We start from the raw sequence: 24,152 nt of genomic DNA on the forward strand, positions 1-24,152 counted from the left end.
ATGTTTTCAGACATGTAGATTTACATTTTTTCTGTTTAAAATGACAGTTTTTGATAAGTAGAAAATTAATAAAACTTTATTTTTTTTTAAACTTATGATATTTAATTTATACAGTTTCGTAAAAAATACTACTAAAACTTTTTGTTCACATACTTTCTTAATTTTGGTTTCGGTTAATAAAACAAGTAAATTAGTAAAAAGTTTTTAATAAACAAGTAAAACTTTAATAAGTTTGCTTTTCTACGTAAAACATGACGACGGCAAGTTCTGCTTAACAAGTTTCCCAGTTGAGCGAAAAAAAAGTGAAACGTTAAGCAATCTCCAGATATTATTTTTGTATAGCTCTCCCGGAACAAACGTTTCAGAACTATTATTTGTAACATTTTAAGTGTTTAGTTTTAAATTTCTAAAGTTCTTGAATACTTTAAAGCCAAATTTTTTCAAAATGCAATTTTCTCTTTTATAACTGCATTTTACAAGTGAAAATTTTATAGCTTACAACATTAAACATGTTTATTATAACATTAAACAATACCATGTATTACAAACTATAACTTATGCTCTTCTTAGATAATTTTGTTTAGTTGTTTAGTGTAAACGAATTTTTTAACATTTGTTAGATTATTGAACTGCTTTCAAACTTTAAATTAAAGTTTTAAAATAACAAAAAGTCATAAATACAAAAAGTCAATTTTGATAAAGTGTAAATAATAAATAAATATTAATGTTTCATTTCTAAACATTTTCATAAAGCTTAAAAAAAATACTCAGGTCGAAAAGAAAAACAAAACCTTCAATATCAAATGCTCAGACAACGCTCACCGCAGTTACAGAATTTAATGAAGGATAGAAAACTTCACTAAAATTTTCAGTGATTAACTTCTTGACAGTCTTACAGATAGAGTTTTTAAGTTTGAAATATATTCGCATTACCAACTACGTTAAGTTTTAACTTACTAATTGTGAGTTAATATAGAGTTTAATTTTACGTTGTATTTTTACATATATTGACCTCCTGGACAAGACATTAAACTGAAACTATGGTGTTAGATTCGACAACCGAAAGTTTTTTCGTAAACCAGGTCCTTAGACCAAACTTTTGGAGCAGATTTTTAGTCGTGCAATAAATAAGTTTATTTAGATTATTATGTATTCGCTCATAGAACATACCTTTTCTGTATTACTTTTACTAGAATAACTAAACTAAGCCTTTTTATAAAGTACTTTTTATGTTATCACTAATTTTTTAATAGTTATTACTTACTCTAAACAGTTTTATTTTATGATAACAGCCTATTATCACAGCTTAAGAGTAAAAAAAAAACTCTAAACGTATTTTTTGAAAGTATACCATAAAACGTTTTAAGAAAAAGTTAAAAAGGAATAAAAGTTAAAATTTTACCACATTGTTTGTTTATTAATTTACCATATTTTCTATTAATTTCACAAGAAGTCAGGACTTAAATAAAGATGAAAAACTACAAAATGTTTAAAGTTTGTAAGTATTATTTATTTATATACTTTTGATTTCTTTTAACATGTTTTTAGCTAAGTCTTTAAGTCAATCATAGCGCATTTGTAATGCACAAATAAATATTAAAATGCAACATATTTACCTAGCTTAAAATATAAAAAATAGAGTTGCATAACTTCTTAATTTTTTTTATTATTTACTGCTTATTTAAGCTTGAAAGTGTTACAAAGGAATATTTTTTAGAAGTTTTATTTAAATTGACGATGCAATTAAGTGAAAAAAAAAGAAAAAACACCGTAGCTGTAAAAGATTGTGAACTTTACAATAAATTTATTTTAAAAAATATAAGATATGTACAGTTTTTTTAAAATTTTGACAAAAATTATATTACGTAACTCATAAAGAGTGATATGTTCGTATCCTAATAATAACAACTTGTAGATTAAACACATAATATTAAAGTTGACCCTTATAAATTTAAATCAAACTAAGATAACTTTTAAAATCAGATTTTTTTTAATTCAACTAAGAACAAAATGTCGTTTTTGAACCACCTACTGAAATAAAAACAATTAATTTATTCAAACATGTGTATATTAAATATAGAGTCGAGATCAGAGAAAAAGTGAAAAGTTTACAAAAAGAAACATTAGGTATCAAGAATTTGGAATTATAGGCTCGATAAATAACGATTTAATTTTAAGCAGAGTCATCATAGAAAACTAGATGCATAAAAGTTTGATTTATCTAAAAGTTAATAAATAAAACATTTAGAACCCTTAGATTTACAAAGGTTTGTTTCATTAAAACGTTTGCAATTTTTGTTTACAACCTTTCATTGAAGCTAACTTAAGTGTTTATTGATGATTAAAATTTAAATGCTTCATTTAAAAGCTAGGCCATGTAAAATTATAATAAGCATTATAAACCTCAAGTTATTATGTCATTTTATAAAGAAAACTTGTTAAAAAATCAGGCTTATATTTTAGAAAATTTATACAAAAATACATCTAAAATTTTGAAAGTAATAAACAACATCAGTAAAAGACAGAAGAAAGACAACTATTTTATACATAGACTAGATGTGGATAAATAATATTACACAAAAATAATAGATATAGTAAACAAAATTAACATTTTGAAAAGCAAACATCACCAAAAAAAGGTAGCCCCCTAGGTTTAACTGACAATCTGAGAAATGTTAGTAATAATTTGTTTTTGTTTGATGTTACAAATACTGAAGTTTTAAATATTAGTAATAGTTTAGATGCAAGCCAGTGGTGAGAATAGTATATCTGTAAAGATCGTTAAGAAAGTAAACAATTTTATATCTCCAATACTAAGCAAATTAATTAACCAAGCATTTTATGAAGGTGTTTATCCAAGTACCCTAAAACTTGCAAAAGTTATACCAATTTTAAAATCAGTATTAAAAACCTTACCAGAATATTATAGACCAATTTCACTTTTATCTGATTTAAATAAAATAATTTAAAAAGTAATCTATTATCGTATCTACAGTTTTTTTCTGACAACAATGTTTTACATAGTTCTCAGTTTGATTTTAGAGTGGGATATCCCACTATTTTAGTTTTGTCAGAATTTTTAATGGGTTCTGTCCAACTTTGATAAAGAAAGTGCAGTTTGTGCAGTCTTTTTGGATTTACGAAAAATACTTGATAGTGTAGATTGAAATATCTTACAAAGGAAATTTGAATGTTATGGTGTGAGAGGAAACATGCATCTTCTAATTAGTTCATATCCAGATGGACGGAAACAGTTTGTAAGTTTTGGAGGATATGAGTCAAACTGTGAAAAAAGTGAAGTTGGGGTACCACACAGCACAGTGTTAGGGCCGTTGCTATTCCTAAAAGATGTAAACGACTTACAGAATAACACTAGTATTAGCGTCCTCAACTTTGCAGATGACACTATGCTATACAAAACATTCACAAAAAACACATGCTTAAATGATAGTAAAAGCTTTAATACATAACTGGAAAAGTTATCAGATTGATTTATGGTAAATAAACTCGAACTAAACCTTAATAAAACCAAAAGCATGATTCAATATCAATCAAAAAATTGTTTTTAGAAAAATATAAACCCTAATGTAAAAATAGATAAAACAGTTAAAACAAAGACATATAGCTATAAAAGTTTTGAAAAATTATAGACAGGAATTTTAAACAATTAGAACACATAGAAAGTATAAAAACAAAATTACAACAAACATTGGGTATATTATTTAAAGGCGACACTTCTTAAAAGTGAAATCTATATTTTGACCTTTATTTTTTTTGCTTATGAGCAATGTTAGATATGGCTTGTTGTGCTGGGAAGAGAAAATAAAGAGTGTATTAATGATATCAAAGTTCTGATAAACAGGGCACTTAGATGGATGCATTATAAAAAATATGATGTTAATGTAAGGGAATTTAGAAAAAAAGTAGATGTTGAAAGTCTGTATCTATATGATTTAGGTCTGTTTAAGTTTAAATTTAACAATAACTTGTTACTAGCTTATTATCATACGAGGTCTTCAGAAACAATTTTGTTTCCTACTTAGATTGAACAGCCAAATAGGTCATAAAACGCTGTCCTACCGGGGTAGTAAGTTATGGACTAAGCTACCATTGTGTTTGAAAAGTATAAGTCATATTTGAAAGCTCCAGGATGAACTTTAAAGTCATCTATTAAATAGTGATTAACAAGGTCGTCAGTGATCATTGCTACTAGTCTATCTACTTTTGTTTAAGGAGTTAATAGAATTTGTCATTTATTACCCAAAATTTTTTTTTCTTCAAAAACTGGTTTGTTTGGTTACAATAACAGTGGTTCAGTCTAAAATGCAGCATTTTTTATCTGGTTGCTCTTTAGATTATTTTTTAAGATTACTGTTTTCAGTTAATCTCAGAGTACTTAAAAACTTTTTCCTTTTTTGTTTTTTTTAGCATGCCTATGTAAAAAAAAGTTACAGATGTATATACTTTAACAGAAAGTTAAGTATTTAGAATTAGCTGAGATAACTGTTTCAAGCATAGTTATGATTAAAACTCTCTTTTTCTAAAAAAAAAACAGTTCTTCTTTTCCATTTTTGAAAGTATTGTTTTCTTTTGATTATTACAGTATTAGACTTAGACAAGTATTCAAAATATAAAAAAGTACATTTGGAAATAGAAAAAAATTTGTTGTTGTTATTATTTTTAATCATTCTAATTTTTTTTTATATAAGGTGCAAAAATGTTACAGAAATCGACTTTAAATTTTCATTTATAAAAGTTAAGTTTAGATATGGTAGAGTTCACTTTTAAAAATTACAAGAAATTACACAATATTTTATTTATCAACTCAAATGTAAAATTGTTTTTACAGTTCAAATAAAATTATTAATGAAAAAAAAATACATTTTTAGCACAAAATACTGATAAAATTTAACATAAAAATATTTCAGCTTATTATATTTCTACTTACTTTAAAAAAGTTGTAACCTATCATTCAAGTATTCACATGTTTGCTATTAGTATTGTTTATATCCTTTATAAATTAATTTAAAGTTGTAAATATTTTTTTAACTTTTTATAGTATTAAACAAGTTTTTAAGTGAATTTTCAAACACAACATTCAGTTATATTTCGTTTAGTTTTCTTTTCTTTAATTTCGTTTAATTGATTGCTTTATTGATAAAAATTTAAATATTAAGAACTTTAGATGATAAAAAAAATTGTGTGGAGTAGCTCGTAAGAAACTGTAAAAACATGTGGTGTACGCGTCGATAACCGAAGGGTTTTTCGTACACCGGGTCCTTAGACCAAACTTTTTGAGCGCTTTTTTACCGTTCAATAACAGTTGTTTTGTTATGTTACCCTTAGTAATTTTTGAGAATACAAGCAGTTCTTTAGCATATTTAACGTACTTTTTAGTCTAATGAAAATTGTATAATTATAATAATGTAAAAATTATACCACAGATGTTCTTGAGCTAAAACTTTATTTCAACTAACGGCGTTTCACTGCTCTCAAATAAATTTAAGAACAGATCTACAGAGTCTCAAAAAGCTCTAAAAATAAAAGCTTTTGAGACTCCGTAGATCTGTTCTTAAGTTTATTTGAGAGCAGTGAAACGCCGTTAGTTGAAATAAAGTTTTAGCACAAGAACATCTGTGGTATATATTCCGATAAGCTTAGCTTATCAGGATCTCCAGGATTTAACGCCTTTTAACGTTACATCTTGAAAAAATTATATATATATTTAATCGTAATGAAAATTTTTTGTGTTTATTATGGAATCTTACTCAATCTTTTAATAAAGAGCTTGTTTATATAATAATAAACATGAAAATTAAGTATTTTATTTATGACTGGTTTAGGTGAAAAAAAACGGTTAGAAATTAAATTAATATTTTATTAATATTTTCCAAGTTCAGGTTTTATTTTTAATCAAAACCGGTTATAAATAAAGTAGTAAACTAGCATATTTTTTGTTGTTTGTGTAACGAAAATAAAAAAATTAAAGCTCAATAAGATTTGATTTTAAATATGCCTAATTGTTTTTTTTTTACATTAACTCAAAAACTAAAATATTTCAGATAAACTATTAGTTGAAAAATAAAGTTTTCGCCTATTGAAAAAAGATTATAGTTGATACTGAAACAAATATTTTCTAACATAAGTTTTTAACATTAAAGTAAATACATATTTATCAAACAATTCGTTATTTTGTAAAATTCATTGTTCTCTAATGTAAAAAAAAAAGTTAGTTGTATTTTTTTGTATTATCCATAAGAGTAAATGTTATCATATTCTTCAAGATACATTAAGCTACACAATTCAAGCTACAAAAGTGATTGAGAGGTGGTCCTCGTAGTATCACGAACGTAGTTGTGTATACACCTGCGAGTGTACGTTTTTATTCCATCTTTATCATTTCCCTGTGAGTCTGATGCTCTGCCTTTTTTGTTGGCTTGCTGCGGAAGGTTAGACCTGGTCTTGACTGCGGCCGGTGCGCTATCTGCTCCTGGTTCTGCTACTTCAGTTATAGACTTGGTATATAAAATTTTAGCGACGATTATTCACAGAAGTTACTGACTATCCTTCATTAAATTCTGTAAGTGCAGTGAGCGTTGTCTGAGCATCTGATATTGAAGGTTTTGTTTTTCTATTAGGCCTGAGTGTTTTTTTTTATGTTTTGTGAAAATATTAAAAAATAAAATGTTAATATTTACTTATTATTTACACTGTATCATCATTGTTGATTTTTGTAAATTAAAATTTTAATTTAAAAGTTTGAAAGCAGTTCAATAATCTAAAAAATGATAAAAAGCTCTTTTACGTTAAACATCAAAAAATAATTATCTAAGAAGAGCATAAGTTATAGTTTATAATACACGGTATCCTTTTAAGTTATATTAAATATATTTGATGTTGCAAGCTATACAATTTTCACTTGTAAAATGTAGAAAATTACATTTTGAAAAAATTTGGCTTTAAAATATTCAAAAATTTTAGAAAGTTTAAACTAAACGCTTAAAATGCGACAAACAATAGCTCCTTATAGAGAGCTTATTAAAATAATATTTTGAGTGTGCTTAACTTTATCACTTTTTTTCCGCTCAATCGGTCGACAGATTAAGCAGAACTTAGGCGTCGTCATGTTTTACGTACGAATGCAAACTTATTAAAGTTTTACTAGTTTATTATAAACTTTTTCTTTATTTACTTGTTTTTTTAACCGAAAACAAATTTAAGAAAGTATGTGAACATAAAGTTTTAGTTGTAATTTTTTGAAACTGTGGAAGTAAAACATCATAAATTTAAAAATAATACAGTTTTATTTATTTTCTGTTTATCAAAAACTGTCATTTTAAACAGAAGAAATGTAAATCTACATGTCTAAAAACATACTTTATCAGTTTAAATCAGTTTTCAAAAAAACAAAAATACTAAAAAATGTAAAAAACAGCGACGGTTTTACCGAGTAGTTAAAGTAAACTAAAATTGTATAGATTTTTGTTTTTAAACCTACTTTACTTTTTCGTTAAGTTTGAAGCTTTGTCCCGTGTTGAGGCGTCGCAGTTGTTCGTCTTGACCTGCAGCTACTTTGACTGTCACTCCACAAAACTTGTTGAAATACTCGTTCACCTATCGCAAAAAACAAACGATATCAAGTTTTAATAAACAACTTTTGATTAAACTACTCTATAAAAAATACTTCACTAAGTAAAACTATAACTGCGAAAAGTTTAGTTTAGTTTTGAAAACTCAAAACCTAAATATACAATCACATTGATTATTTTCTTCAAAATACTAGACGGCTGTTTTGATAGTTTTATGTGCTATAATGCATTCAATTTAAAAATTCTTTTGGATTGTTTCCTTTCACCGAATAAACAAAATAAAGATTAAGTAAAAACGATCGATATACTTAATTGTCTGTAGAATATCAAAAAAGCTTTTTTTAATCTAAACTTCTACAAAAATCTACTTTGTTTTTTTTTTAACCAAAATAATCCGAATAATTTATAAAAAGCACATTAACATAGGTTTTTTTTACTTTTATTAATGTTTTGTTTATGTAAACCTAAATTGCTGCAAGAATACTTTATTGATAATTTTCTAAATAATTTTACCACATATATTTTTACACATGTATACAAACCTACATTGACGAAAATAACTTTATGTATTCTAAAATAGCTTTACTTTATAAAAGTTTTTTAAAACTTATCATGTAATTTTTAACAACCTACTCGTAAAACAAACATTTAACTGTTTAAAAATATTGTTTAAAATTATCTTAATATGCGTATTTTTTTATGTATTTTTTGTTCTACCACATGATAATTGTTTTCTATAGAGTTTGTAATAGCTTAAAAAATAAAAGAATGCACATACAAAATACTTTATTGTAGTATGATAATATACTGTTAAAGTAATTTTTGTTAATAGTTAAAAACATAATTTAAAAAAAATACGTTTTTAAATTTGTTTTGTTTTTAAATAACGTCATAATGTAAACTGTATCGAACTAAAATATTTAAAATACTATTTTTATAAAGCACTTAATTTAAAAAAATAGACACCTAGTTTCAAAATTATTATATTTATGTATCTTTTTAAGTTCTTTTAAGGTTAAAGCAAAAAAGGAACTTCTAAAATTTAAAAAAATTTGAAATATCTGTAAGGTTAAAGTGATAAGTCACTATTAAACTTTTAAAATATTAAAATTATCATATTGTTTTCTCTCTATACAAAGTCAGTAAATTTTTTTTTAATTTTAAGATTTAAAAACTTGCTTTTACCTACAATAAAAAACTTGATAAAACCTTTCCAGTACTATGTAAATAATCAACAAAATTTATAAATTAAAATGTCAAAAAGTATAAACTAAAAATAAACTAAAAAAGTTTAATTACAACTAATGTAAGAAGCTTATAAGGCTTTGTTAGTTTTGTTAAACTTAAAGAAAGCTTAACTAGATAAAATATTTATAAAAAGTAAAATGGTTTATATCAAACATTTGCTCAAAAATTAAAAATCAATAATAAGTGTCTTAGTGAGTTTAGTTTTATGTTGCGACTGGTATATAAAGACGATGTAATGTTTACAAAAATAAAAATTTTAACAAAAATTTTTCTTAAAATAAATAAAATTAGGTAGAACTAGTATACATAAAAAAGTTAGGCTTAAAATTTTAGTATTATTTATGATCGCTAAGAATAAACTTAAATGAATTTTATTGTTATTATTTCCTTATGACTGTGTTCCGACAGTAATGTATAATTTGATTATATTTAATATTCGTTAAAATTGGAAAAAAAAAACTTTCCTATGCAAAATTGTTGTTTTTTTTTTTTTGTTTAGTAAAAACTAAAGTTTGCCGTACAGACTATATGTATATATATAAATTAAATTTTTTGTGAATGTATAACAATTACTTTTTGCAGCCACCTGCGAGTAGTAGTATAAAATTTAAATTATTTTTTAGCATAATGTAACTAAATAATTATAAATAGTGCACGAAACAAAAATATTTGATATCTAGTTTTATTAAATTTAAAAAATTACAAAAAAACGAAGTTTTTAAAAATGTTTATAGTCGTTTTAATTTTATACTTTCAAATAAAGTTAATTTAATTAATTTAAACTAAGTTTTTTCTGTTAAATATTTTTTTGCAGGGTATAAACCTTATTAAATTTTAGCTTATGTTAACAAAAGTTGACATACTTGTTTAAAGAATAGTTATAAAATACCAAATACAACATCAAAAACTTTATTATCTTTTTATAAAAAGATAGCTTCACCGTACTCGCTTATGATTGTTGTAACAGGATTTTCAAACGCGAAAAAACTCAAAGTTACAACAGAGGTTATGATACTAATAAGATTAATCTTAAGTATAGCCGGTTAAGCAAAAAAGAGATCAATTTAAGCAAAAACCAGTGTACTTTTCATAAAATGTTAATCAATCTTTCTTTTTTCTCATAGATTTTTTAATCGATTTTTAGCTAGTTTTAAACAATTAAATAAATGTATAAAACACATCTACAGTTATGATTTTAAAGATAGTTTAAATTTCACTAGAATTTTAGTTTTTGGTCGGTTAGTTATTTTACAACGTTTAGCAAAAAAAAATGTTAATGATCTGTTTTTGAAAAATCACCATGTTAGCTTTATAACATAAACACATCATTGTTTTAGTTTACGGAAAATTTTAGTTTTTAAATTTCAGAAATAGTGCGCATTAGAAATTTAAATGTTCCACGGGTTTATGGTTACTATTACTCAACAAGTTTTTCCCTTTTTTTGCTTAAAGATTGAAAAATCACAAATATTTTATACATTCTGCAAACAAGATTATGATCCATGAAGTAAATATTGATTTTTATTTGAAGCATAACCTTGTTACCAAGCAAGTAAACTTAATTAAAAAGTCGACACTGTGAAATTTTTTTCGATTCTCCAAAAAATATTAAACTTAATTTTTTATGTTTTTTATTTTTAAAAAAGACAACTTATAGACGTTTGTTTGTTACAGATGATTACATAAGTTGTAGTTAAAAAAGTATTTTACTTTAAATCGCAAAAATTTATAATCTTAATTTACAAGATCTAAACGTTATGTACTACATTACACTAAAATTAATTCTTTAAAGTAATTGTTTTATGTTATAGAAATTTTTGATAAATATCTGTAAAACTTGCTATTTATATACTGACTAGAATGTAAAACGTTATACATATATTTTTTAAGTTACAGCTTAGTATACTGCATTAATTTTTAATAATAAAAAGAATTTGGAACAAGACATTTTATTAATAACTAACAAACTATATAAAATGAACTAACACAAAAACAACTTACAATTTTTCTGATTTCCGCTCTTACATCAGATTTCATAAATGCGTACAGGATTGGATTGATCGCAGAATTAGAAAATCCGCAAACTAGGCTAATCGTAGCAAAATTCTAGAATGAGAAAAAAAAAGATATAATTTTTTTGTTTTTTTTTGATATAAAAAACTAATAAATTTTGTCATTTACGTAAAATGATACTTTGAAAAACAATCAGTTAAAAACTATATTAAACAGTTTATGCAACGTTATTTTTAACTAAACAAAAAATTAATGTTTTATGCAACGATTTTTAAGAACGCTATCTAAGTTTTTGTACTATATTTTGATAAAAAATATTTTTTTACTTTTGTTTTAAAATTAGCCCTTTATGGATTGAGTGTTTATCTTAGAATTAACATACAACTAATTCACTTTTGAAACTTTGATATTTATCTATAATTTATAATTACTGCTTAATTCAAAGTACTGTTCTTTGATTAAATTTCATAAATCAATACATGTCAAAAGCTTTAACGTCAAATAATCAAGACAGTTTTCATTTAAATTTGCTGGGCATTTAAGTTTATACAGTTACTAAAACAGAAAGTTGTATTACAAAGCTAAAACTAAAATTCATAAACTAAATTAAACAATGTTGTAAAGTTTGCTTAATTCTTAAAAAGTTTTTGAGACTAGAATTTTTTAAACTTATCAAGTAGTAATATCAATAACTTTGATACTACACTTCGACTTCTTAAAACAAAGTAAATTTTTAGTAATTATATTAAACATATGTTTGGTGAAAAACTAATATTTATGAAAATTGAAGTAAGAATATAAAATTTTTACTATTAATTAAATAAAGGTTTTTAAAATCTTTAAAAGAAGCAAAATTGATAAAAGAAAAGGTAACATTTTATTTATCTTTGTACTTCAAAATAAATTATGGTCTAAATGTAATTTTTTTAAATGTTATTTTTAGTTGGAAAACAAATAAAAGCGCTCATAGTAATTAGTCCTAGAACCTAGTGTACAAAAAAAAAAACTTTCGGTTATCGAGACGCACACCACTCGGACACAGTTTAAAGTTTTGTCCACGGCAAGTTTTTTCTATGTTTGTTATCAAAAATTTGTAAAAATCATTATAGAAAATTCCGCAGTCAAATAAAAAGCTTCGTAGAGAAAAAATATGAGACAAACAATTTCCAAAAAAGATATTTTTCTGTTTTAAACAGCTTATATTTCAAGGACAGTAAAGTACGAAATAACAAAAAATGTAAAGTAAGAGCGCGTTAAATCTATATAGGCTTATATGCAACGTTGGAAAGAAATTACGACCAATGTTGCAGTGTGTCAAGCAACTATCTATCATGTTATTAGAAAGTGAAACGAAATGTTTTAAAGTTTAAATTGATTGTTTTATCCTGTATATAAAGACAAAAAAAATAAGTTATCTAAATACACATTAAGTTTAAAATCTTATATTAATGATATAAACTTCATGTAGCTACGTTTAAATGTTAAATTTCAAGAAAAAGAAGCTTATTAGTGGATTAAGGACTGAAATACAGAATCAGTCTCTCTACAATAAATATGAAGTTAAACTTTTAACAAATAAATATATATTTTTTTCTTTGTAAACAATACTTTATTATTGGAGTTGTTCACTAAAATGTTGTGATATGTTTTTTATTTTTTGCCTAATCGTAACTTTTTATGTTAGTTGTAATTGTCGCTTATTTTTTCTTTCAACAAACTTTTGAAAAGTCATGGAGTATTACTTTTAAGGTTTTTAAAGATTGTAAATAGTTTTTTTATGGATTGGTTTTTTTTGCATATCGGTTCATTGTTAAACAGTAAGGCAGTTTTTAAAATAAAGATAAAGAAAAAAAATCAGAATTAGAAAAAATGTAATTAAAAAAGGTGCAAAAATAAAAGTTTTTGACGCAAAATACTAAACTAAACAGCAACAACCATAAAAAATCAAAAGTTAACTTTTATTTATAAATTATTTTTTTTTAGGCTACAGTTGTTAGGAAAAATTCTGAATAGAGGTTTTGATATGCATAAACTTAAATTTGACAAATAATTTTTAGTCAACAAAGGTAGCAATCAAACCAACTTGAAGCTTATACAAAATTTAAATAAGTAAGTTGCATTATTTGTTTTAACCAATGAATTTTAGACAACAAATTGAGTTATAGTCAAATTTAGTAGGCAGGTAATAATAGGGATAATTTTAGTAAACTTAACACTTATCTAAGTCCTTCAAGGTAATTTGTTTTCAAAAAAAATTACAAAATAGACCTTTTGTTATCAAATATTAAAATTTGTTTATCTTTTTTATTGTCTAGTATGCAGTTTTACTTAAGAAAAGCACTAATCTAAAATTACACCTTTTTACACATTCTACAGTTTTTGTTTTATGATTTCAAGTAAAATCTTCGACCGAAAAAAATGACTAAATTTGTTACTGTTTTGTATGCACAATTAATATAAAATTTTTTTTGAACGTCTGAAACTTCATCTAGAAGAGTTAGACAAAACTCTTGGACTACTCGGCGTATGTCTACGTCCACAAACAAGCTTTGGAAGGTGCAAACGTATCGTTTTTATTTAAAAATCCATTTTAGTGGTTTAATATTTTTTTAAGTAATATAAAAAACTGATGGTTAACAAATAGTTATGGAAACTAAAGTAATACATTAAACTTAAGCTATACAAGTATTAAATTGTAATAGTTACTACTCAAACTTGTTTAAAGAATATTTTATGTATTAATATAAATTTCTTACAATAAAAAAAATATTTAACAAAAAATTTTTGAATAAATTTTAAGTAAATTACCACTTAAAAAAAGTATGAGCTTCCTATTTTTGTTGTAATTTAAAAAATATATAGAAGTACTCTTAGCTTATACTTACAAAAATCATTTAACTTTTATGAAAAAATTTTGCTGAATATAAATGCACAAACATTTTATTGAAAATCTTTAATAGCTGAAATTGAACGTTAAACAATTTTTTTAGATTCCAATAAAAAGAACAAAATACTTAATATGTATAAACTAACGCTTAAGTTGAGCTTGAATTTAGCCATAAATAAACTGTTGACAATTACGTTGGGTAACCAACAGACGATGAACGCACTACAAACTGCTGTTATCATTTTAGTGACCTATAAAACAATAATAATAAAATAAATTGTTTTAATAATTAATGTGTTTAAAAATTTACATATTTATTAAACTTAAGTAAATTGTTATATTAATCTATTTTAAGCTAAAAAATAAAATATAGTTTCACAAAAATAAAGTTATAGGTTTATTTTTATAAAAAGTTGAATTTGAAAAGTGTTTGATTATTAAAAGTAACGAAGTTTCCATGTTCTATAAACAGCGAATTCGACGGAGTTTTTAATAATTTAAGTGCTCTTAAATAAGAAGATAAAAACGTGTGCTTTTCTTTAAAGTACTAACACCTATTAAGAACTCCGTTGATTTTGATTTGCATAGTACATTACAACTATTATTTTAAATATTGTTAAGATTACTTTTTGAAAGTATAACCTTAGTTTAAAAACGTATAATTAAGTAACAAAATTAAAAAAAAAAACATGTTTAATTTAGTCCTAAGAATAACTGGTACAACACTCATTTTTAACTTTACTATATTCTTTAGTAACGTTAAGTAACCAACAGACGATGAACGCATTACAGACTGCTGTTATTATTTTAGTAACCTTAAAAACAATCATAAAAAAATAAATAGTTTTAATAATTGAGAGGTATAAAGAAGGTTTTATGCATTAAAAGAAAGTTAATTCAATATGTTAATGTATTTTAAGTTTAAATTTTAGATTTAGTTTTATAAAAATAAAAATTGAAAGGTAATTGGTTTAACAAAACTAATGACGTTTCTATGTACTATAGATAGCGCCATTGACGAAGTGTTTAATAAATGTAAGTAGTTCTAAGAACAGAAGCTCAATTTTTTTAGATGCATTAGTTATATTAAATTAAGCCTTACTTATGATAAAACAAGCAGCATTTTAATACCAAATAAATGTTTGTACAATATAGTACTAAAATAAAGTTTTATACCACTCGTTTAGAGATTTACTTCATACTTTAGTAAATGATCGGTATATGATTTAAGCTTTTGGATTAAGTCTGGTTTTGATGTTTTAAAAGCTGAAAAAATAAAATTAAAACACAATTCTGTTTGAAACAGTTTAAGAAAAGTTTTACGATTATTAAAATGCTTTTCAAAAACACCGAATGTTGTTTTTTATATTTTTACTTAACAAAAAAGACTAAAACAAAGTTTACTGTCTCTATAGTTAATTTGATACCCTTCGATTCTATCTTCATAACATGTTATGAATAATTGGTCCGAATTAACTTTAGTTATAGTTTCTAGGTAACTTTGAAAATTAGTCCATAAAACATACAGTTCTATTTATTTACAATATTACTAAAGAAAAATTAACGATTGCTATTTATTAAAAATTCTAATTCATTCAAGCTTTTTAATCTGAAGTGTTTTAAGTCAATTTGAAATTGCTCTCTATCCTATAATAATTCTGTTTAATAAAATAAATTGAAAATAAGTTAACACGCTGCAATTTAATTCATATAACTTGTTATTATAAATCGGTACTAAATTTTGGTATACCATCAAAATCCACCAGCGTTTAAAATCCACCTGATCTTTTTATATTTTCTTTATTTATATATTTATTTTTTTTTGCTTTTTTTTTTGATTTTATTGTTATTGTTACCCCTAACCCTTACCTTCGATCGGTAAGCCGTTCTTAAATTTGACTGGGTGGATTTTGAATGTGTCCCTAAAGTTTATTGTTAATTTTATTGACTGAAAGCAACTTCAACGACAACCTACCCTGTTCTGCTTCTTGGACAGTATGGTGGCTCCCAGCGACATCTCGCTGTTCGAAGCTCTCCTCTGCAGCTTGACGAAGATGACCAGGTAGCAGGTGCAGATGATGAGGATGGGAATGAAGAAGCCGATGAAGAGCCTGGCGAACAGGTGGACGTTCATCCACGTGACGTCATAGAACTGCCACGTGCACCTCAGCCCGCAATCCGGATGGATCTGAGAGTTTTTTTGTCATACATTAGATACTTTTGATATAATTGAGTTCAGTCTAAATTTTACAAAATAAAAAGCTTATTTTATTGGCAAAAAGTGCACTTCATACCGCAGCTGAATTGAGTTGGATCAAAAAACTGTTTTCTTTTATCTCAAACAAAATAAGTTAAAGTATATAAAATAAAAAGTTTTAAAATAAAACTTAGTGGGCAGGGCATGTTTGGTAGTATATTAGTGAATTTTATATTAGTTATTTTTATCTTTGTTTTTTGGTTATGAATGAACTATTGTATATTATCATCTTTTAATTAAAAAAAAAGTTAATTATTTTTGTTTTATTTGTTTTGTAACGATTGTGTTTTAAAATACATTTATAATATAATATACTTTTTGACCGACATATTATGTGCGTTTAAACTGAATATTGATAAAAAATATTGTGTTGCAGATTTGCAAAATCTAGTTAAAGTTTTTTATTATTCGATCTTTGCTCGTATTTTTTTTGTAAAAATTATTTAAAGTTGTTAGGCATATGTAATTTGTTCTTCAGTAAAAGTTATAATAAGCAAGTCGTTAATTTTATCAAAAAGTAAATATAAAGTTTTTATTTTGTTTTAAATTGTTAAAGTCATCTCAAACAACTTTAACACAAAAAATTTTGTAATATAAGATTTTCTCTTAGATAAAAATGACTTAATTATTTGTATACTTTCTTTTTCTAAAAAATCACTTTTGAAACCAGAATTTAATGTGTAAAACATTGAAAAAATAGCCTAAAGTACTATTAAAAGTGTAGTTAAAATTTGAACATATTGAAGTTGAAGCTATAAGAAGTAAATGTTTGTTTTTACCAACATTGTGGGATTTATTCAGAATGAAAAAGAGTTTCATAAACACAAGAATATCTTAGTGTTTATCATTTTCATAAACCAAAAACATCATAGTTGATATTACTTCAAATTTTAAAAATTTTGAGTATAACCCTTATAAATACAACAATTTTTTATGTACTCTAAATAATGTTACAAAACTATTTGGATTTTTAAAGTTGTGATTGAACAGTATTTTATATAAGCAGTTGTTTATTTAAGAAAAAAATATATTGGAAAATAAAATTTTGACAGATTTTATGTAAGGTTATAAAATGGAGTTTCAGAAAATAATTTATTCATAAAGAATTATTCTAAGTGTATGTATGTTGGCATACCAGTTATGTATTATTAATCAGCGGTTTTTAAAAAACATCAGTTCAGTACAGTTTTTATTGTATCACTAGATTTTATATAACTACAAACTAATATTAAAAATCAACGTTGAATATCGTTCAGTTTATTGGATTGGGAAGAAAGTTAAAATAAAATCGTATAGAGTATGTAAATTGCTAATATGTCAAACTATTGTGTTCAATTTTATTTTCATAGTGTTAAATGTCACATAACAACTATTAAATTTTCAGTCTTTGAAGTAATTCATACCAAAGTGTAATATATACTTGTAATAAAACTAAGTTTTCAAAGAATTCAATTATTAAAAAGCAATAACTTTGTCTTGAATAGTTTGTAAACTATCGAATAAGCACGTATTGAACTTTCGTGTATTTTAAAATTTTTGACGTATAAAAAGTATTAAAAGACTGAATAGTTTTTTATCAATATAAACAGTCAAGAGCAAACTTCTCATATACTTTTGTTTTATAGTTTATCTATGAAAAATTGTTTATAATCCCTAAGTACCACATTGTTTAATGCACATTTCAGATTTTGCTATGTATTTTTGAAACTATTGATTTAGTTTACGACTACTTTTTCTGGTAAATGTTCAGTAGTTAAGTTTTGTTTATAGCTATAAGTTCTTTTATTTGAAATAGCCAAAATTTTGACTTTAAATATACTCAACCATTTTTTTTTTTTCATTAGATCGTGAACTTGGTGAGAAACGAAAAGCATATTTATTTTCAGTTGAAAAGACTCATATTTCTAAATTTGTTTTTTAGCACAAAACTATTTTTTGTTGTTTATTTAATTTTTGTAAATCAACTGCAGTAGACTAATAACAGATACTGACGTGTTAATGAATATATAGAAAAGTTCTGTCCACTTTTAAGAAACTGAAAAATATCCAACTGATTATTTAGGCAATGTTTAATTTCACTATACTGCTGAATTATATAACCATGTGATATTAGCTCATAAAGATTAGTGAATTTTTTCATAGAAGAATATAAACGAAACATTTTTAAAGAAATATTTTCAATTTACAAAAAATATATAAAAAATAAAAAATAAATATTTCACTAAACTCAATGTCTTAGCAAAGTTTAACATGCGGCAGAAATTGCATTATAATAGATTTACAAAGCTGATAACAGAGCAGAAAAAAACAAAAGGCTTCGGAAATGAAATTATTTCATTCGAGTTCCACGCAAATTTTAACTGTGAAAGTTTTGAATAATCTTGTTTGAATTTAAACTAGTGCTAACGGTAGAAGTAGTAAAAGCCCGTTATTAGTTTAAATTAATGTTAATGCTTCCTGTTGAAAAACTTACTTTGAGTTTGGAAATATGTAAAATATTTTTTTTCATAAATAAGCATTTATTATTTACTTTTGATAAAACATTTTTGTTCTATGCTAAAAAAAATTAAACTTTAAAACAACTTTACAAATTGTTTTTTTTATAAAGGCTAGTTTGTACTTTACAGGAAGATTTTGCAATAATACTGTTTTACTTTATTCTATAGTTAAATTTCAGTTTTTCCTATCAATATACAAATAAAACTATATTATAATGCGTTTGTATCAGATTTTTTCCGTTAAATCAATTAAAATTTTCATCATATTTTTATAATTTTCAATTGTTCTTCATTTCTACATTTAGATTTAAAAGAAAATTTCAAAGCCAAAAAATATGATATTTACCAAAATAGCTAAATTTAAGTAAAACGTTTTAATTTAAAAAATCTACTCTACTTACAAAAACAAGTTGTTTTTAAAACGTTTAAAGTCAAAAATTTAGCCCTGGATTATATGAACTTATTATTCAGTAAAATTACACATTATAGCTTTTCTTTTAAATAAAACAGAATTATTGCATTTTATTTGACTGTTATAATAACCGTTCTTAAAGTTTAGTTTCTGACCCTTTACTGCAAACAGCCTCTTTGCTGTTTGTTTGGAAAATTATTGATTAATGAGTTGTTTGTAAGTTGAGATATAAACATTTGAAAATCTTCAGCTTAAGTTTTCAAAAGTTTACACATTTAAAATTGTAAAACTTATACTTTGTATTTAAATACACTATCAAATAACGAGAAAACTTTTTTCGTAATAGCTAGCAAAAAAAGTAAATATCAAGTTAATTTAAACTATTTTAAAAATAAGAACATTAAATATTTTGAAAAAAATTAGTTTTAAAATCCATTATGCAAGCGTCTATAGAGTCCGTAATCTAAATGCTAATGTTAAGTTAAAAAAAAAACCTTTCTTGCCAGCAAAATATAACTAACAGGATTTATTTAACCATTAATTGAAACTTTAACATAAATTCTCTGAATAAAAAAACAAAAGTTCTAAAAATATTGTTAGTATTTTAGTCCAAGTGCTACATCAATTTAACTAACAACTCAACGTGTTTACATATAAAAAAACACACATTTTTTCTCACTAAAGTTTTAGAATATTTTTAAATTTAGATAACCTACAAAGCTAATCATTACGATTAAATCTCATAAAAATTCAATCATAAAATTATCTAGAAAACAAACTACAAAGTAACTAGTTCTCAAAATATTTCAGTTCAAGCGCTTCATCTATTGAACCAATACTTTGACGCACTAAAACAAAACACAAATCACCAGACTTGGTAAAAAGCACTGTGTTTAGTGCTTGAAGATATTACTAAAGCTATGCTAAATCCTACTGCCGGGAATTTTTCAACGCTAAGCACAGTGCTTTTCACCATGTCTGTCAAGTGCTACTTATTCAACCAAAACATTTTTTTTATCCAACCTCCTCGACGTTCCTCAGTACGAGCGCCTCCGAAGCGATGGAGACGGCGGCCACCCACACGAACAAGCAGCACAAGAACGCGTTCCTGTAGTTCCTCACCTGCCTCGCCCGCACCGCCATCACCACGGCAAGGAACCTGTCGATGGACATGGCGACCAGGAAGAACACCGACCCGTACATGTTGACCAGGGTGAGGTAGGACACCAGCTTGCAGCCCACCATCCCGAATATCCATCTGTGCGGAAGGTTGTAGTTAAAAAATTATTATTATTGCAAAATTCACACAGTTACCATCACCGCTGAGCGAATCTTGTTCAAACGGAATATCTTTTCAAGAATATCGATCGAAATAATTATTCTTAACTGCGTGAAACTTCATTTTAAGTCAGTTCTTTTGTTAAACCTGTTTCAACAACTAATTTAATAAATTTCTTTATGACTTGGTTTTAACATGAGATCTTGGAAATTTGAAGCAGTTTAAATTTCTACCGCATTGAAGTAGAGTTTTTTTTATAATTTATTAAATATCAGTTGTCTTAGCGCTTTTGTTATTTTTTATATTTTTTTTAGCAAGCATTTATTTTTACCTATTAGTCTACAGCTAAAAACTTAAATCCAATTATGATTTTTTTATAAACACTCTGTACTACTTTTAAGCATAATGATTTGTTTTTTTATTTGTTAGTTAAAACTTTGCAACTTAAAATTTAGTATTTAAAATGTTTAACTTAGTAATTATTTTGTATGATTTTCATTAAAATATGTTTGTTATAAAGTTTTTTTTAAACATCAATAACGAAGTACGACTAATTTACAACTTGTAGTGGTTTCTATTAGAAAAATATTAAAAAAGAATTATTTCCATAGAAACTAATTTTCATTGGCTTGTAGAAGTTAATTAAGACTAAAGTTTTTACGATTGGCGTAAATACACAAGTTAACTTAATATAGTTAAAAATATATTTAAACTTTTTATTAGTATATAGTAAACAAACGTTAGAAGCTACTTTTAACCTAATTTATTTTTATAAGTTGAAAAACTAAGTTTTTAAATACAAAAAAATTACAACGTATTCAAAAACTATTGAAAAACATTTAATTAGTAAGTAGCTAGCAATATACCTTAATTTATTCTACGCTGAGGCCATTATAATTGTTTTATAAGAATTAAGCTCACTTATATTTTTACAGTGACAATACGTCCAAGTCTTGATGAAAATTGAAATATAAAGAATAATATTGCTCGCTGCTTTCGATGCGCAGTAAACATTTAAGTTGTTTAAAATCGAACTTATTGATTTTATTAATACACAGCTTTCTCTTAACAGCTTCGATTTAAAAGAATCGCAAACTTCTATCTTATAGATTGAATAAAAACCGTTTTAAAGTATTTTGCAATAAATTTTCTTAATGTGATAATGCAGTAGGTAACAGTTACGGAATGGTAACTTTATAAAATATTATTTTTAAATTTGTTTGTATTTTTTCTCAAAAAATTCTATTCAACTTTAGTTCATTTTAAAACTTACTTAAAATTAATTAAGAAACATTATAAGTTTTAAATACATAAACAAGTTTTTCTATGTTGAGCTTTATATAAAGATTTTCGTAGTATTGTTTCTTTATTTTTGTCAATTTTTCGTAAAAATATTAAACTTATATTTATTTAGAAACCCTAGTATCGTTGTAAAAAGGTTAAGTTCAAGTAGTAAATTATTTTCAGAATAAATGAAAATATATTCATATTTACGTCTTAAGAACATATAACCATTTGTTTTTAAAAAGAAATTTTTGATGATATATCAAACTTCAAGTGATATAAATAAACGTTCCTAGAAATTTTACAAACTTGCTGTTTTAAGAAATAACTTATTTAAACTAAGTTAGTTGAAAGTTTTTAGTGAAAGAAAATGATGATGTTTAATTAACTTAAATAGTTTTTACAGTTATTTTAGGAATTTTTGATTTATACAGCGAAAACCTTTTAAACATTAAAAAAAGGCATAACTTATAGTTTTTTTCGAGAGTTTTATTAAAGATATAATGTGTATCTTAAGCCTAATAGATCAAAACACCAAAAAATTATTCAATTTGTTAGATATTCCTATCATGTATAGCTGAAAAGATTTAATTTTTGAAATTTTTGAAAACTAAAAAAAATCTAAATTTTACAATGTTTTTAGAGAAATTTAACTTTTAAGTTATTTAAAGTAAGTATTATAAGTAAGAAAATTAACATACAATAAAAAGGAAGTATTTAATTGAATTGAAAATTTTATGAAAGTTTCTGTAAACTAATTTAAAAATTTCAGAAAGCATGAAGTTGGAAGTAATTTAATGTTCAATAAAAGTTTAAAAGGAGAAAAACAATTTTACCGCTAGAATCACGTCATGTCAGTAATAATTTGTGAAGTTTTTGTCGAAACTTGTTTCTTTAATTTTTTAAAAATAACTTGTTTATTGGTTTAAAAATTCTAAAATCAGTTTTTTCAGTACTTTTTAAAAATAAGTATTCAGTATTATCTTTATTGTTTTTAAGTATACTTTTAATAAAATTTGGTTTTGTTTTTCAAAGTGTTGCAATGCAGGAAATTGTTTCTTAACACTTTATACACTTTATTGTTCCATTTATAAATGTAATTTTTTTTACTTATTTAAGCTATTATAAGCTTTATACTTATTTAAATTTTAAGTTATTAATTTATATTGAGTTTTTATGTTTTGTCATAACTCTTTGGTTTATATAATTTTTTTTTGTTTCAAGAATATACAACTTTGTTCATATACTTCGATTATGGTAGGTGTCTAAACTTATTACTGTTTCTTTGTAAAATTTTTCAATAAAAACTTGTTGTAACAGTCTCCTTTAATAACCGTTGTTGAATGTAGAGTTTTGTTTATACACAACATGTTATTTACATTATTATATTATTATTAATTCATATTTTAATTGTTATGTTTAATTATTAACGACATAGTTGTTGACTTGAAACATAAGGCCGTTATTTAATTATTTTATTTCAAGATTAAAATGCTATCAAAACTCGACAAAACTGAAGTTGTATAAAAAGTTACATTTTTGAAATTTTTTTCTACTTGATATCAGTTTATTTAAAAGGTTAATTCACTCTTTTTTCTTTTTGTTAAAAAAAATTTTTTTTTTGTCGCAACAATCTACAAAAAATCTCTATCAGTTTTATAAAAAAACAAGTAGTGTTTCTAATACTTTTCATAACTTAATCTAGTATTGAATGGTAAATATTTTTATAATACTTAAAATTTTAGAAACCTAGCAAATAAGTATGTTTTTGATACTTTAAAACTAGTTCTACCTTGTAAAATGATGATCGCAATTAGCAAAGTTTATAAAAGCTGTTTACTTTAAAAGCTACTACTAAACAAATAATCTATTTCAAGTTATGACTGAGAGATTTTTTCGTACACGACAGTCCTTAGATTATTAGTTTTTTATTTTTTTGTTTCCTCTTTTGTTCAATAAACTTAAACTTGTAAAAGCTTTTACGTATGCAACTGTTAAAGTAAAAAAATTGATAAAAAAATATTTTATCACCAAATCCCCAACGAACCTGTTCACCTTATTTTGATTATTTGCTGCATTTATTATATTTAGTGTTTTTGTTAAAACTTACAATTTTTCTAAACTAAGAAATAGAGTATGCTTTAACTACCTTTCTGTCTTTCTCCTTTTTATTTATGATTATGAAAAAAAATAAAAACATTTATCTGTTAAAATTTTACTTTAAAAGTTACTCCAAAAACTGCATCAAATAATTTTAAAAGTGATCAATCTTATGGAAAATATACAAAACTCTTACGGATGTTTATGCAAAAAGGAAATGTTTCAGTAATCAAAAGAAAACAAATCCCCAACGAACCTGTTCACCTTGATCTTCTCAACGGCGTGAAACGGCAGCGTGGCGACGAAGATGAGATCGGCCAGCGCCAAGTTGAACACCAGCACGTTGGTAACGGACGCCTTCGAACCGTACTTGTTCCTACCTAAAACGCTCCTGCCCACCACTAGGAGGACCAAACCGTTGCCGAGCACGCCAACAACGAATATGAGGAAGTGGAGGGTGGGGAGTACTGTCGTGTCGAAGGTGGAAGGTGAGACCAGGTTGCAATCAGGTACAGTAAGGTTGAAATCGGGATCGATCAAGTTAGAGCTGGTTGAGTTCATTGAAAGTTGAGAAATATTTTTCAT

The 24,152-nt window shown here is 24.8% G+C and overlaps 1 protein-coding gene across 1 annotated transcript; it reads right to left on the reverse strand.

Moving 5' to 3' along the window:
• Nucleotides 1-6,308: 6,308 nt before the first annotated feature.
• On the reverse strand, nucleotides 6,309-24,152 carry LOC145844910 (somatostatin receptor type 5-like). Its single transcript, XM_082952330.1, has 7 exons — nucleotides 23,824-24,152; nucleotides 19,928-20,162; nucleotides 15,713-15,925; nucleotides 13,884-13,988; nucleotides 10,806-10,943; nucleotides 7,504-7,614; nucleotides 6,309-6,515 (listed from the first exon to the last, which is right to left on the reverse strand). Exons 1-7 carry the CDS (start codon nucleotides 24,150-24,152, stop codon nucleotides 6,309-6,311), a joined length of 1,338 nt encoding a protein of 445 aa, XP_082808456.1.

The sequence above is a fragment of the Thalia democratica genome, chromosome 9, assembly GCF_965202585.1.
Source record: "Thalia democratica chromosome 9, ktThaDemo2.hap1.1, whole genome shotgun sequence".
Classification (NCBI taxonomy): domain Eukaryota; kingdom Metazoa; phylum Chordata; class Thaliacea; order Salpida; family Salpidae; genus Thalia; species Thalia democratica.

What these genes read in the sequence shown, in the direction of transcription:
- LOC145844910 (XM_082952330.1), bottom strand. Translation starts at nt 24,152, where the DNA reads ATGAAAAATATTTCTCAACTTTCAATGAACTCAACCAGCTCTAACTTG. An exon ending in AATTCAAGCTCAACTTAAGC is followed by an intron (nt 10,944 to 13,883) that starts GTTAGTTTATAC and finishes TTCTCATTCTAG; the next exon opens with AATTTTGCTACGATTAGCCT. An exon ending in GCTTCAAACTTAACGAAAAA is followed by an intron (nt 6,516 to 7,503) that starts GTAAAGTAGGTT and finishes TTATATACCAAG; the next exon opens with TCTATAACTGAAGTAGCAGA.